This window comes from Polypterus senegalus, chromosome 1, assembly GCF_016835505.1.
Source record: "Polypterus senegalus isolate Bchr_013 chromosome 1, ASM1683550v1, whole genome shotgun sequence".
NCBI lineage: Eukaryota > Metazoa > Chordata > Cladistia > Polypteriformes > Polypteridae > Polypterus > Polypterus senegalus.
In genome coordinates, this window is record NC_053154.1 from 226,995,524 (window position 1) to 227,010,951 (window position 15,428).

The 15,428-nt window shown below is 35.4% G+C and overlaps 1 protein-coding gene across 4 annotated transcripts in view; it reads left to right on the forward strand.

Annotated features, from left to right (window-relative positions):
* Nucleotides 1-15,428, forward strand: part of LOC120539568 (ubiquitin thioesterase Zranb1) — a 139,383-nt gene that overhangs the window by 108,054 nt on the left and 15,901 nt on the right. For all 4 annotated transcript variants that reach the window (XM_039769777.1, XM_039769796.1, XM_039769786.1 and 1 more), the window contains 3 exons: nucleotides 6,564-6,762; nucleotides 9,006-9,126; nucleotides 14,804-14,933. In XM_039769777.1, the coding sequence (XP_039625711.1) occupies nucleotides 6,564-6,762; nucleotides 9,006-9,126; nucleotides 14,804-14,933 (450 nt within the window). The remainder of the gene's footprint in view (nucleotides 1-6,563; nucleotides 6,763-9,005; nucleotides 9,127-14,803; nucleotides 14,934-15,428) is intronic.

Genomic DNA, 15,428 nt, shown 5'->3' on the forward strand with positions numbered 1-15,428 from the left:
CGTTTTTTAGAAGTAAATTAGATAAATGAAATGCAAATTAGCCACTGGAAGCAAGCCATTATTGAGCAGAATGAAGAGCTTTTTTTATTTAATGGAGATGCTGTTTTTCAAAGTGTGATTAGAGACCAGGACAGTGTTTTTGAGTGAGTAAAACTAATTAGTAACTATTTATTTATTTATTTTAGTAGATATTTATTCAGACCCACTGTATGAAAAGGCCGTGCCAATTTTAGGTCTTGATACTAATGGAGAGTTAAGATTTTTAGAAGTTTTTAGCTTTGGATAGTCAACTTTAAATCACCTTTGTAACATTACCAAATACCACTTTAATACAAAGTTCTACTGCAATTTCTTTTACACCAACGATTGTATATAACATGTTGAACAGTAAACAGCTCAAGTTATCCAATAATAGTATCTCCTGGTAAAATGAACATTCAAGTATTGTATACTGAAAAGTAAGTAAAATTTCTTGAGTGAAGCTAGGTAACATGCTAGTATTTTTATATTTCATCTTTTAATCATCCAGTAGCTGCTCCTGATGATAAAACAGATCCTTACCACAAGTTATTGAAACAGCAGCAAAGTCGCATCAGTGGTCTTTGCGATGCAACACCACCTCATTTCTCTTAACAGTTTTACTATGTCAGTTAAATGGTCTTCATACCTGTAAAACAATGCTGGCGAGGTAAACATATGAAAGAGGAAGGCATCACTCTAAACATGTCTCTGCATTCAATAAAGATATATTCATTATTTTTTTTATGGTGATACTACTTCCTTAATACACACCACCTAAAGCAATGAGAAAGTATTATTTTTCTTGTTCAGCTGTATTACATTGTGACTGTGGTTATAAAAAAATTAATGAAATAAAGAAAATGTGACAGCATAAAACCTAACTGCAAAGGATAAACACTAAATGGAGAGAAAACACAAAATCATAAAAACAAAAAGGTAAATGCACTCTGTAATGTATAGCACCACATTATGTGTTTTCAAAATGTGACATCCATCCATATGTTAGAACACTAAATGCACTTTGGCTGTGGTAGCTGAATGAGCATTGCTAACCCTGAAAAAGTTCTTTAAAATGTTAATTTTTAAAGCTGCTAAAATAATAAAGTGAAAATCCGCAATATAACAGATATTTTCCACTTTCATTTAATGAGAAACGAAGCCAACTTTTTCTTGAAGAATGGTTGGATGGATGAATGCTAAACAGTTATATATAAGACTGTAGCCATTCAGGGATCTTCAGTTCCAGGGTGAATCAGTTCCAGGGTGAACCAGAACAAGATCAGGAGGCAAGTACACTAATCCCTCGCTATATCGCACTTCGACTTTCGCGGATTTTAAATGTAAGCATATCTAAATATATATCGCAGATTTTTTGCTGGTTTGCGGATTTGTGTGGACAATGGGTCTTTTAATTTATGGTACATGCTTCCTCAGTTTTTTTGCCCAGTTGATTTCATACAAGGGAAGCTATTGGCGGATGGCTTAGAAGCTACCCAATCAGAGCATGTATTACATATTAACTAAAACTCCTCAATGATATAAGATATGCTTCCCGCGTGGTTCTTGATTGTTTGCTTTTCTATGTCTCTCTCACTATCTCTGCCTGACGGAGGGGGTGTGAGCAGAGGGGCTGTTTGCCTAGAGGATACGGACGCTCCTCTAAAAAATGCCGCTTTATCGCGGTGCTTCGGCATACTTAAAAACCCAAAAGCACGTATTGATTTTTTGATTGCTTTAATCTTGCGCTCTCTCTGAAGTTCTCTGCGCCTGACGGAGGGGGTATGAGCAGAGGAGCTGTTTGCACAGAGGCTATTTGCTTAGAAGATACTGAAGATACTGACGCTCCTCTAAAAAATGCCGCTTTATCGCGGTGCTTCGGCATACTTAAAAGCACAAAAGCACGTATTGATTTTTTGATTGTTTGCTTTTCTTAGCGAGTGCTCTCTTTTTCTCTTTGAAATTCTCTGCTCCTGATGCGCGCACTCCTTTGAAGAGAAGATATATTTGCATTCTTTTAATTGTGAGAAAGAACTGTCATCTCTGTCTTGTCATGGAGCACAGTTTAAACTTTTGACTACAGGGTGTTATTTCATGTCTAGAGGGCTCTAATAACGTTAACAGTGTGGGAGAGTTTATAAGGGCTTAAAATATATAAAAATAACCATACAAACATATGGTTTCTACTTCGTGGATTTTCGAGGAGGGATTACTGTAATCCTTTTAGGGTGCTGGAGAAGTGTTTAAAAGTATCTTCGTAGTGAAACTGTAGATCCAGAAACAGAGCATTGCAGGAGGGCAGATCTTCCTTAATATGTATTATGCATTGGCGTGTTTAATAAATGTAAGGCTGTCTGTTTTACAATTGATGATGCAATCTACCATTTAATATTGAGAAAAGCCTGATTGTGAAAATAGGGTACAAAAACAGATTTGTAAAAAACTGGAATAATACATAATATGTATTTAGTAACACATTGCCAAAATTAGTGTAACTTAAAACATTTGTTTTCTTATATTGGAATCTTGTTTTTGTCTTACATTAAAACTTTTCAATAATGCTTTTGCATGATATTTGAATTGTGACATTTCATTTCAAAACCCAAGTGCTTTAAAATATGAAAATTTAAAAAACAAAAAGAGAAATCCAGCCTTTAACTGAAATAAATGTATTCTGATGAAAAAAAACAATTCCTTATCAAGAAATAACTATTTAACAAAAGGACATGTGCCCCTTTTTTGGCACCCCTGCATTTTATAACTTGTACAGCCTCCTTTTGCCAATAAGACAGCACTTAGTTGTGTCTTATAACATCTTTTATGCTTGGAGAATATAGAGCAATGAATCTGACACCATTCCTGTTTACAAAATCTCTTCAACATCGTCCAGGGTCCTAGGTCCTCTCTTGTATTGTCCTCTCTTCAGCTCACCCCACATATTTTCAATAGGGTTTAGGTCTACGGAATAAGACAGCCATGGCAGAAGCTTAATTTTGTGTTCCTTTAACCATTTTTGCATTCATTTGGATATATGTTTCAGATAATTTTCCAGCTGGAAGATCCAACGATGAACCAGTTTTAGCTTCCAGGCTAGTACAGAGTGCAGAGCTATAGCGCGTCTCCATGTGAAAACAGCAGTGTCAGATGGGGAGGGGGTGTAGGGTAGGATCGTGAACGCAACTGAGAGAATGAAACTATATAAAAATAAAAACCAAAGCTAACCTTTTCAAGTATCCTACATTTACACTAGCTGTTACAGACTGAAATCAAATGTGTGTTTTTATTCTAAAATAGTAAGAATAAAAGCAGTTGACTTCTCAAAACGGACTCGTCGGGGATCGAACCCGTGAAGTTTTGATTACCAGTCAGCTGTTGATACTGTTGCGCCACCAAAGCAGTCCGTAGTAAATGCGTGTCAATGTCACACCCTAATGCGTGTTGGTTTTCTGCAGTTATATTTTTGAATAAAAGCGCACTTGTTCTGTTGTATTTGTACCTTTTATGAAAGTGTTTCTTTGATATTTGGACTTCAGGCTTCATAAATTATAAACTTCACGTCTACATTTTGTCAATTATTACTAAAACATGAAAAATGTTTCTTTTTTAACAATGTGTTTACATAGATCGCTGTAGACACAGAACACACATGAAATGCATGTGTTCCAAATAACGATATAGTATTTATAAAAGGTGTGATTTTGCTTGACTTCTCACTCTATACAACTCTAAGCAACTGACTCGCAGTTAAACAGACTTGAGCTGAGAAAACTGTGTGCCAGTGGGGGATGTGATAGCAGACTGCTTGCTGCTTTGCTGCTTATCAACACATTTAAAGGACAAAAAACGCTGATGGAGAGGTGAGAAGCTATTTAAGGTGGGACGGATGTATGGGTTTTTTCGTATGCTCTGGTAATTCTAGTGTTCAGCTAATGCTTACATCTGAATTACATAATGTTATGCCCTGTTTTGAACTGATGTGTAATGTGTGATTCTATATTTTACTTGTCACATGAATAATCTGTTAAAATGATTGTTTTTATAGAAAGTGTGAGGATAAAATTGCATTTTCATTCTTTAAGAAATGGCTGTTTGACTGGTCTCAAGACAAAGCTTTGTGCAACACCTGAATTTATGTAACACAGTAGACTTAAGTCATTTGTGAGTAGGTGTCCTGATGCTTGCCCTTCATTAACTTATACATTTTCAGAAAATTGTACATCTAGTACAATGTATTAATCCCCAAGGGTAATTTGTCATTTAATGCCATGCAAAAAAAAATAATAAATAATAATAAAATTGTTTCAGCCTTACAGTTGCAAAGAGAGAACTAAGGTTCTTTACTACCATTTTATAATAGAAATAGCTTTTTTCATCTGTTTTATATGGCCAATATTTTATTTGTGTCTGTGTTTTTATTTTAAATTGAATCTAATGGTAAATAAGTACTCCACTTCAAAATATATGTTATTATTTTAAATATAGTCTGATTAAAATCTTAAATTATTTCCAAAACCCCTCACATGGATTTCTGAAGAGTCTGCTCAAATAATGATTTTTTGAATTGAATTGGGTGGGGGGGTTGGGTGAAAACCCACCTGTAAACTTCTAATAATCAGTCAGGATTCTGCCCAGTAGTAGCTTGTTCTTTGGTTACCATGGTGCATTTTGTCATATCAAGTTGAATAATCAGGGATGAAAAATGAGTGAAAACATTATCAGGTGAAAAGTATGCATATTTGTATACCTGAGGTTCTTCAACATGCAGATGGTCAATTCAATGATGCAGTTTCCCATACTGCCAATTAAAATCCCAGAAATAGGGAACTGTTGCTTACAACCAAGGAATAGAGGGGAGACTTTACTCAGAGCCTTTTGATATGATGTTCTTCTGCTTCCCTGGCCGCTGTGTCTGTAGATATGGTGTTTGCTCTGTGTTGTAGAGTCCTGATGACACCTATTTTGTGCTCTAGCAGATGGCGAGAGTCAAATCTTAAATACTGGTCTGTATGCTTTGGTTTACGGTACACATCAAACTTTCAAATGTCCCCCATTACTGATGGAAATTTCACAATCTAAGAAAGCTAGCCTGTCCCATTTCATATCCTCCCTGGTGAACTGGATGTGTTTGTCCACTGAGTTGATGTGGTCAGTGAATTGTGGTCCATCATGAGATGTGATTTTCGAAAAGTAACGACTATCTCTGAACTGAGGAAGGGGCCTATGGGTACATCTCTCACCATCTTACAATGCGGTGATTACAGCGATCTGTAAATGGTACTCATGGCCATTGATCAATGGACAATTTGCATATCATTGATCACACGGCCCATTGTTAGTCAATGGTGCTAGTTTGGTCATTAGGCCAAAGTACTGTTTATAAGGTTGGAGAAAGCTGCAGTTAACTGAGACTGAGGAAGTCACTTGGATGAGTTGTGAAATGTATCGGGGGGGAAAAAAAACTATGTCGAAGTGAACAGAATTAACTTTTTAAAAATACCTTTTAAAAGCTTTGTGTATTTTTCAACACCAGTATGGTAACAGAGTTAGCGGTTGGTTCATCTGTTTAAATTTCTACATTATATATTTTCTTTAATTTTAGTAATACCTCAGGGAATGAATGTTCTCTTTTGAACATTCTAGATGTTTACTTCCATGTGTGTGTGTGCTGCAGTGGTGTTGACTAAGCCCAAAGAATTGCCAGGGAACTTGGACCTGAAGTAGTGGAAGTGTTATTTTGGAAAAACTATTGTTTCTTCTAGAGCTTATTTCTATTGTGTGGTTACTGTTGAGTACTGACTGTTGTGTGCTTTGCTCATTGCTGGCAGGAGCCTAGCTGATTTAATGCAAATGAATGTTTCCGCGTGGACATCCACTTTAGTGTGCACATGTGTTATGCATTTGTTTGTATAGAGCACACTCTGCACTTATACATATGTTAGCATGATGCAAGATACAATGTAAATAATGCATACCAATCCATAAGCAGCAAGCACATACAATGTGTTTATGTGTTTGATACAAAGTTTCTGGACGTACTTGATTATCGCAAAATTCTTGTAAAGAAATTTCTGATAGAATTTACTGCACTTTTCATTCTGCATTAATTTACTAAAAATATTTCTTGGTAGTCTTCAAACATCAACGCTCTTCTAGTATTAAAACGGTGACCAAGGCTAGATTAATGCTGTATTGTTCACTTTATCATCTTCAGTGGGAATATTTTATATAACATTGTAAGGTAAATCATTAAGTGGGCACTTAAAGCTGCATTTAGAGGATGTATGGCTTATTTTATGTCTAAAAATTAAACCTCATTTTAGAAATTCAGTGTTTGAAGCAGAATTTCTCCATTTATTATGATTATTTTTATTAGATAACCGATTTAAATTTGCTATATCAAGTGATCTTTATTAGTGTGTAAATGTGATCAATGTTTGTTTTGCAGTTTATAAAAAATAGCTAAAAATCATACTAAACTGTTTAAAAATATATTCCAGATGTGTTGTTTTACATTTTTTGGATATTTTTTTCCCATTTCAACCTAGAACTGGAAGAGGAATCTCCAATTATAAATTGGTCTCTTGAACTGGGTACACGACTGGATAGTAGGCTCTATGCACTGTGGAATCGTACAGCGGGTGACTGCCTTCTTGACTCTGTACTACAAGCCACATGGGGAATTTATGATAAAGACTCTGTTTTGAGGAAAGCTCTCCATGATAGTCTACATGATTGTTCACATTGGTAAGATTAACTATTGATGGATAAACTACGTTGTTCAGCTTCACATAAGGGAATGTGTGGTAAACTGTTATTCATGGTTAGCAGGTAATCTTAAACTTAGGTACATTCCACTTTGCAATTATTGGCACACCTGGTAAGGAGAAGTGCAAAGGGCTGTAAAACATCACCTTGATTTCACACCAAAAAAATAGATTAGCCCAACCTATCATTTAAATCTGAGAAAAAATAAACCGTCATCAAGAAATAATTAAGTTTAAAAAAACCACATATGCCTCGATTATTGGCACCAACTGTAGCATTTTTACCATCTATATCTTACTTTTTGTAAGTTGAACATATTGTGCTGAAACATTCAAGCAGTAATCCAGCAGTTCCTGTTTCACTTGGAGGCCAAATTAACTTATTCATTCATCAACCTGGAAAAGATAAAGAGGACACACAATATAAATGAGTTAAAATTGCATTGACCTTCAAGTTAGGGAATAGCTATTACCAAAAAAAAAAAAGTTCTCTCCTGAAAATGCCAACATCTACAGTTAGGCAAATAATTAAAAACTATTCAAAGCAACCGCATAACAGTTTGTCTGGAAAAGGAACCAAATTTATTTTGCAACCATGTGCAGTGAGCAGGATGATAAGAGAGTTAAAAAATCTAAAGGAGCACTGTTGAAGAAATACAGAAAAAGTCGGCATCTTGGGGTCATGAAGTCTCCAAAACTATAACAAGATGTCACATGGAAGGCATGCCAGAAAAAAGCCTTTCCTGTCATTTAACCACAAACATAGTTCTGTGGAGTTTGCAGACAAACAGAAATGCACCTTTTTGCAATAAACAATCAGTGTGTGTTTGATGTAAACAAAAACATGGCTATACCCAAAAAAGTGTTTTTCCTCCAAAGTCCCTGGGAACTCTACAATACTCATTATGGATTCCATGAAATACCAGGAGATTTTAAATTTAAATATTGCTGCCTCTGCTAAGAAACTAAAACTGGTTCATCGTTGGATCTTGAAGCAGGATAATAATATAAAACATATGTCCAAATAAACAGAGAAATGGTTGAAGGAATACAAAATAAAGTTTCTGTCATTATCTTCTTAGTACCCGGACCTAAATCCCATTGAAAAACTTTTGGGGTGAGTGCACAGTTAAGGACCTAGTGCCCTGGATGATCTGAAGAAATTCTGTAAGAGGAATGGTCTTGTATTCCCTACTCTATATTTGTCAACCTTAAAAGTTGTTATAGGAGAGGACGTGGCACTGTTTCATTAGCAAAGGGAGATTGTATAAAGTATTAAATGCAGGGATACCAATAATCATGGCATTTGTGTTTAAAAATAATTCTTGATGTGGAATTATTTTTTCTCAGAATAAATTTACTTCAGTTAAAAGTTGGATTTATTTCATTTTTATCCCTAAAGATTAATTTTTTTTGTAACTTTTTTTTTTTTGTCTTTACCGGGGTGCCAATAGTTTTGGTATACACTTTTTACATTAAGTGGACTTTACATTTCAAAGGTTAAAACTGTTAAAATATATAAAACTAGGAAATTATGCCTGCTTAGTGTGATGTCTAAAGTTAAGAGACAAATTACGTGCCTGTACCTACTCTCAGGTTATTTTCATGAGTAAATAAACACTTGCTCCCCAAATAATTATCTTTTAACTTTTATTTTGTGGCCTAAGACTTTTGAACAATATACCTTAAATTCAGATTAGATTTTGAGCATTCAGTCGAATTAGGTTCTGTCCTTAAAACTGGTCAGAGGGAAACGCTTAATACGTTGAGTTTTTCCATGAAGGAAATGCTGAAAAGAGGTTGCTCAGATTAACATTAAATGCATAAACCCCGTTATACGTAAAGGTTTCCCTTGGAAATTGCTGAAAGAACCTTGGCTATTTGAACTGTTTGCTACTTCCCCTCTTTTAATTTGTAATTCTGCATATGCATTAGCTTTCCAATGTTAGATTTTTAGCCATCTAGACAATGTAAATGTTAAAATTAATATGCTTATTATATTCTCAAGGCAAATGCCCACCCTTCACATCTTTGCAAATTAATATTATTTTAAATTTACAATCAGCAAGAGTGGAACAAATTCAGAATATCAGAATTCTATCTATTGAATCTTAGTAATAACAGATTGCCATATTTACTATTTATGTATCTTAATGCAAAATGAAAAATGTTTATTTCTATAATTTCAGTTATTTACATGCTAATTTATAAAATTCATTGTAGGTTCTATACACGCTGGAAAGAGTGGGAATCTTGGTACTCGCAAAGTTTTGGCTTGCATTTCTCTTTGCGGGAAGAGCAGTGGCAGGAAGACTGGGCTTTTATACTATCTCTTGCTAGTCAGGTAAACTTTTTTTTTGTGCTTTTTCAATACTGTAATAACTTTACACAAGTGATAAAGATTTGTTTGAATGTATTTCTGATCTACATAAAAATAATAAATAGGTTTTATTAGACATTGTAGATATTCTTTAACACTCTGTCAATAAATATCCACGACACATACTTCGGAGGAGATGTTTATTTTGTGACCTAACCACCTTGCTCCTTTAACAGGCAACTCTTACTGTTTGAGTAATAGCTATATTGCTACAGTTTCATTTGTTTATTTACTCAGTCTTTAGCTCAATGACTGCAGTTTTAAATTTCTGATCTCTGTAACCTTTTTATTAACCTCTTCAACCAATCATCAAAATAAAACATTGGTTCTCTTGTTAGTTGAAATCTGTTAAACTGGAGTTTTGACAGGGGTGTCCATCCATTTAAAGAGTAGAAATGATGTACAATCTGTTGGGGCAGATGTCTCCTTTTCATTTTTTTTTTTTACACTTAAAATTATTTTTTTTCTTCTTCTTAAAAGCGCTTGCATCTAAAAATTACTGATATGCTATCCTGTTTAGGGTGCATGGATATCTTTGTCTTGTTTATTCATTTTTATTTTGAAACAGTAAGGTGGCAACACTAAAATTATCAACACAAGCGTTGTGTAGTGTGAGAGTTTTCATTTTAGTCCCCTCCTCCAAATAATTATATGACACTGAGAAAGCAACACATAAACATGCTGTTTTTACAACAGAATACACAAAGCTCCATGTTAATAAACTATGTGGTAATGACATCCTGTGATATTTTCATCTTTTTTGTTAGCAGAATCTCACTTTCTACACAGGTAGACTTTGGTGATTTAGAAAGGAGCCCAAAAATGCCATCTGCTGGGCATGAAAGAATACTGCAGCTAAATTTGATAAATGATTTTTACCTTTGGTTTATATTGCATCAAATTCTTGTAGTTCAACTATGTGCACTAAGTAGAGAGTCGTTTTTGATTATGTGTATGTGTGTAAGTCTGTGTGAACAATTCAGAATGTAAATATGCGTTTTGCAAGCTAGAATCTAGATGTAAGCTAAGTGACTTCTTGAGTGCAGTACACATTTAATGTACACAATTTGAATTTAAATATGACTATACAACTGTGGTTTCTGACTTGTTTCAAAACAAGCACTTTCTTCCCTTTATCAAGTAAAAGCCAAAATAATTCTTAACACTAGAATCCCTGAAGCCTACGAAAAATGTCAGTCTCGGACCACCTTAAACTCCTTCACACCTCATCATCAGCATCTATGTTTTGCAAATATGTCAGTCAGCACAGGCAGCAAGTAGCCTGCTATCCCATCCCTCACTGACACAGCTGAATTTCTCCCAGCTCAAGTCTGTTTATGTGGATGTGAGGTGCATGGAGTTGTATAGGGTAAATAATATATCGTTATTTGTAATACATATATTTTATGTGTGTTCTGTGTCTACAACGATCTGGGCAAATGTAAGATGGTAGGAAATGTGATGCAAGAAATGTTGAACACAAAACTAAAACTTCTTTCATGTTATAATAATTGACAAAATGCTGATGTGAAGTGTATAATGTGTGAAGACTGAATTCCATATATCAGATAAACACTTTCACAAAAGGTATAACGAAACAAGTGCGCCTTATCCAAAGATAAGGAAATTTACATGTTGCTGTCAATATGTAAAAACCGAAGCCCAAATATCAATTGCATGGCTGGTGTAGAGGTAAGAACGCCTGCTTCTAAATCAAGAGGTTGCAGGTTCATTTCCGGGTCTTTTCCACATTTACCATTATGAGTAGTGAGCTGCTTTTATTGTTACTATTATATAATAAAAATATACATTTACTTTTAGTCTGTAACAGCTGGCATAAAGTTTTGCTATTTGTAGATGATATCGCTGAAGGGATATGACCAGACACACAAACATGGGTGAATTATGTCTTCTTAGTATCTTGTTGTTACTTGAATTTCTTTTTTTTGTTTTATTCTTGAATAAAAGCACACTTGTTTCGTTATACCTTTGCGACAATGTTTATATTCTGGTAACCACTTGAGTGATACCAAATCCGTCTCTGCCTCTCTCAGGCACACACATATACATCCATGCATGAAAATGCAATTATTTGAAAACACTACATTACTTGAACATGAGTTCATTTGAACGTTTTTGTTTTTTTTCCTCTCCTCCCCCGATCTAACCCAATCATCACATTATGGTGCATGGTACTTGGAATGCCGGCAGACTTCTTTTTTTTGGGGTGCATACACTATCAGCATGGAACTGCCAGATCTAAATACTAGCGTGGAGAATTGCACATGTACTCAAGTGACTAACTGCAGGTGGAAGTTCCACTTTATTTATGGTGCCAAGCAGAGTTGTATTACAGTGCAGCCGTTTATCAGTGAAAACAACGTGAACAAGTTGTCTGTTACGATTCTGCCTTTGTCCAGAAATGGCATTATTACCACAGTCTTGGAAAGTCTTTCTCCCACTGGACAATTGGGATCTTTTCTTAAATAAGGAGTAACATTGCACAGGCACAATATACATTTGTTGTTTTCCACATGTTCTGCACGGGTGTCTTTGTTGTCAAAGCACAAATGCCGCATGAGAGAGTCTGATAAAGGTCACAATGTCTTTGATTGCTGGTGCAACAAATAGTTCTGACCAGGCATCAACCACAGCACCAACTGTGATTGTCACTGCTCTTGTGAAAAGAATGGAGATAAACAGCATCAACTCAGATAAGGAGAAATAAGTTCATTTTACCATGTGAATGTGACTGAGAGAATAAAACTGATTTAAAAAAAGACAATTTTACAAGTAGCAAAAATTTACAATGGGTGTTACAGACTCAAATCATATGTATGCTTTTATTATATAATAGTAATAATAGCAGTTCACTACTCAAAAAGAAAAATGCGAGGAAGACCCGCAACCTCTTGATTTGGAAGCAGCTGTTCTTACATCTGCACCATTTTAGTTATGTGCTCAAAATTTCTATGTCTTGCCTCAGATTTCTTGTCATCCTACATTTACATGGATCATTATAAACACAGAAAACACATGAAATGTATCTATTCCAAATATTATGTTATTTACCTTATACAACTCCATGTTTTGATATTAGAAAACATGTCTTTGGTGTTTCTTAGGCATTCTTGTGACAGCAAAAGTCAAAATTAAAAATAAATAATCACGGGTTCTTGGTACTATTTTCTCTTGGGAGTGATACATTTCTGTTTTGCTTCTCTTGCATTGGCTGTCGTGGGCGGAGTTATTACACTATCTCTCTGCCCATGCTAAAGCATCTGCACTAAACTTAAAATACTTTAACCTGATTAACAGAACTCATAAGCCTGTAATATCTGTTCAGTTCTTGCCACTTGATTGTATGTTACATACAGTCAGGGCTGAAATTATCGGCACCCTTGGAATTTTCCCAGAAAATGCACTATTTCTCCCAGAAAATTGTTGCAATTACAAATGTTTTGATATACACATGTTTATTTCCTTTATGTGCATTGGAACAACACAAAAAAACAAAGAAAAAAAAGCCAAATCCGACACATCACACAGAACTCCAAAAATGGGCCGGACAAAATTGGCACCTTTTCAGAATTGTGGGTAAATCGTTTTATTTCAAGCATATGATGTTTGTTTGAACTTACCTCTGGCAAGAAACAGGTGCTGGCAATATAGCAATCATACCTGAAGCCAGTTAAAATGGAGAAAAGTTGACTCAACCTTTCTGTTGTGTGTCTGAGTGTGCCACACTAAGCATGGAGAACAGAAAGAAGAGCAGAGAATTGTCTGAGGACTTGAGAACAGAAATTGTGGAAAAATATCAACAATCTCAAGGCTACAAGTCCATCTCCAGTGATCCACTGTGTCCACTGTGTGCAACATAATCAAGAAGTTCACAACACATGGCACTGTAGCAAATCTCAACTGGACGTGGACAGAGAAAAATTGATGAAAGACTGCAACGAAGGATAGTCTTAATTGTGAATAAACAGCCCCAATCAACTTCAAAACATGTTTAAGCTGTTCTGCAGAAACAAGGTGCAACAGTGTCAGCTCGAACTATCCGTCGACATCTGAATGAAATGAGACGCTATGGCAGGAGAGCCAGGAGGACCCCACTGCTGACACAGAAACAAAAAAGCCAGACTGGAGTTTGCCAAAATGTACTTGAGGAAACCAAAATCCTACTGGGTGAACGTCTTGTGGACAGATGAGACCAAGGTAGAGCTTTTTGGTAAAGCTCATCATTCCACTGTTTGCAGAAAACAGAATTTTGCCTACGAAGAAAAGAACAGAGTACCTACAGTCAAACATGGTGGAGGTTCTAAGATGATTTGGGGATGTTTTGCTGCCTCTGGCAATGGATGCCTTGCACACAGTCATCATGAAATCTGAAGACTACCAAAAGATATTGGGGTGCAATGTAGGGCCCAGTGTCAGAAAGCTGGGTCTGTGTCAAAGGTCATGGGTGTTCCAGTAGGACAATGACCCCAAACATACCTCTAAAAGCTCCTAGAAATGGTTGAAGACAAAGCGCTGGAGAGTTGGCAAAAGAAGAGTGGTCGGAAAATCCAGTTGAGAGGTGTAACAAGCTTGCTGATGGTTATAGGAAGCGCTTGATTTCAGTTATTTTTTTTCCAAAGGGCGTGCAACCAAATATTCAGTTGAGGGTGGCAATAATTTTGTCCAGACCGGTTTTTGAGTTTTGTGTGAAATGATGTCAGATTTGGCTTTTTTTCCTGTTTTTTTTGTGTTGTTCCAATTCACATAAAGGAAATAAACGTGCATACCAAAACATTTGTAATTGCAAAAATTTTCTGGGAAAATTCAAGGGGTGCCGATACTTTCGGCCATGACTGTATATGCTCAGTGTTTTTCTTGCTAGACTACCAAAGCACATGAATGCTTGTTAAGACTAGGCGGTAGCACGTAATATCTGTGTGAAATAATTAAATAAGTTTCTGTATAATGTTTGAGTGAAGGTAAGTGTGACTTTTTCCAGTTGTCTATAGAAGAGAGAAAGCAATTCATATATAGGGTTCAACATTCAATATTAAAAATGGTGCTTAATGATGACGACTTTATGAGGTGAATCCATGCCCTTGGCCCTGAAACGTTGCTGCGAAGGAAGATGAACATAAAAGTGCACATCCAGTGTCTTTTTAAAATGATCAAATCTACCAAAAAATATTTTGGTATGGATGTGCTGTTTTGTTGTATGTGTGCGAGCCTTCTTATGTATGCAGGCTTGAAAAATAGGTGTGTTGAGTAAGTTTTAATGTTTTTTTAAATGGGAACCCTGGAATCCACTAGCTTCATTATAAAAATATAAAAGTAGGCTAAAATTTTCAGCTTATCCTTTAACTTAAATATAGACATAATATTTTTATTGAAATCTCTGTAGCCATGTTGCTTACTATCTACCCAAAGTTCTGGTTCTTGCAAAGATAATGAATATCTGTAAATTTCCTTTATTTTTAAACATTTTATCACCAGAAGTGGTTTTAAAATGACTTTTTTTCCTTCAGTAAGCAGCTTATTGTTTAAGACTTTTTACAGTATATTTTAAGAAAGGCCTTAATAAACATGAACACTTTTGAGGTGAAATACCTAGGTAATTTGGTTTCATTTTGTTTTTCTAAAGCCTGGTGCCAGTTTGGAGCAGACACACATTTTTGTTCTTGCACATATTCTTCGTAGACCGATTATAGTTTATGGAGTGAAGTATTATAAGAGTTTCCGTGGGGAGACCCTAGGATATACACGGTTTCAAGGTAAGCAAGCTTATCTTCATATTTCCTAATTAGTAATTACTTATTTGTGAAGTTTTTTTTGTGGAACATTAAAAAAACCTGAAAATGTTTAATTTTTTTCTCCATTGTTTGAAAATTCAAAACAATTTGATACCCAAGTTAATTTAAGATCCCGGTGAAAATGAGATCATTAATGAAATAATGAAATCTTGCTTGAAATTATCTTCATGGCTTAAAATTCATTTTTGAAGTGGGGGGTGGGGGCACCATAAACACACAAACTCCCCAACCGCCCCAAACCGTGCCATCTCCTAAATTTAACACAAGATGATGTCAGACTTTTTTGGGTAATATTGTGTGTGCGTGCGTGCGTGCGTGTTTGGATCAAAAACCCACAGTTTAAAAAGTATTATATTAATGTTTCATGCATTTTTTTTATTGTTGCAATGTGTTGTTTGTTATATTTGCACTGGTTTGTCAAATTTTGAGTAGATAAATGTTTATCTAGTCTTTCAC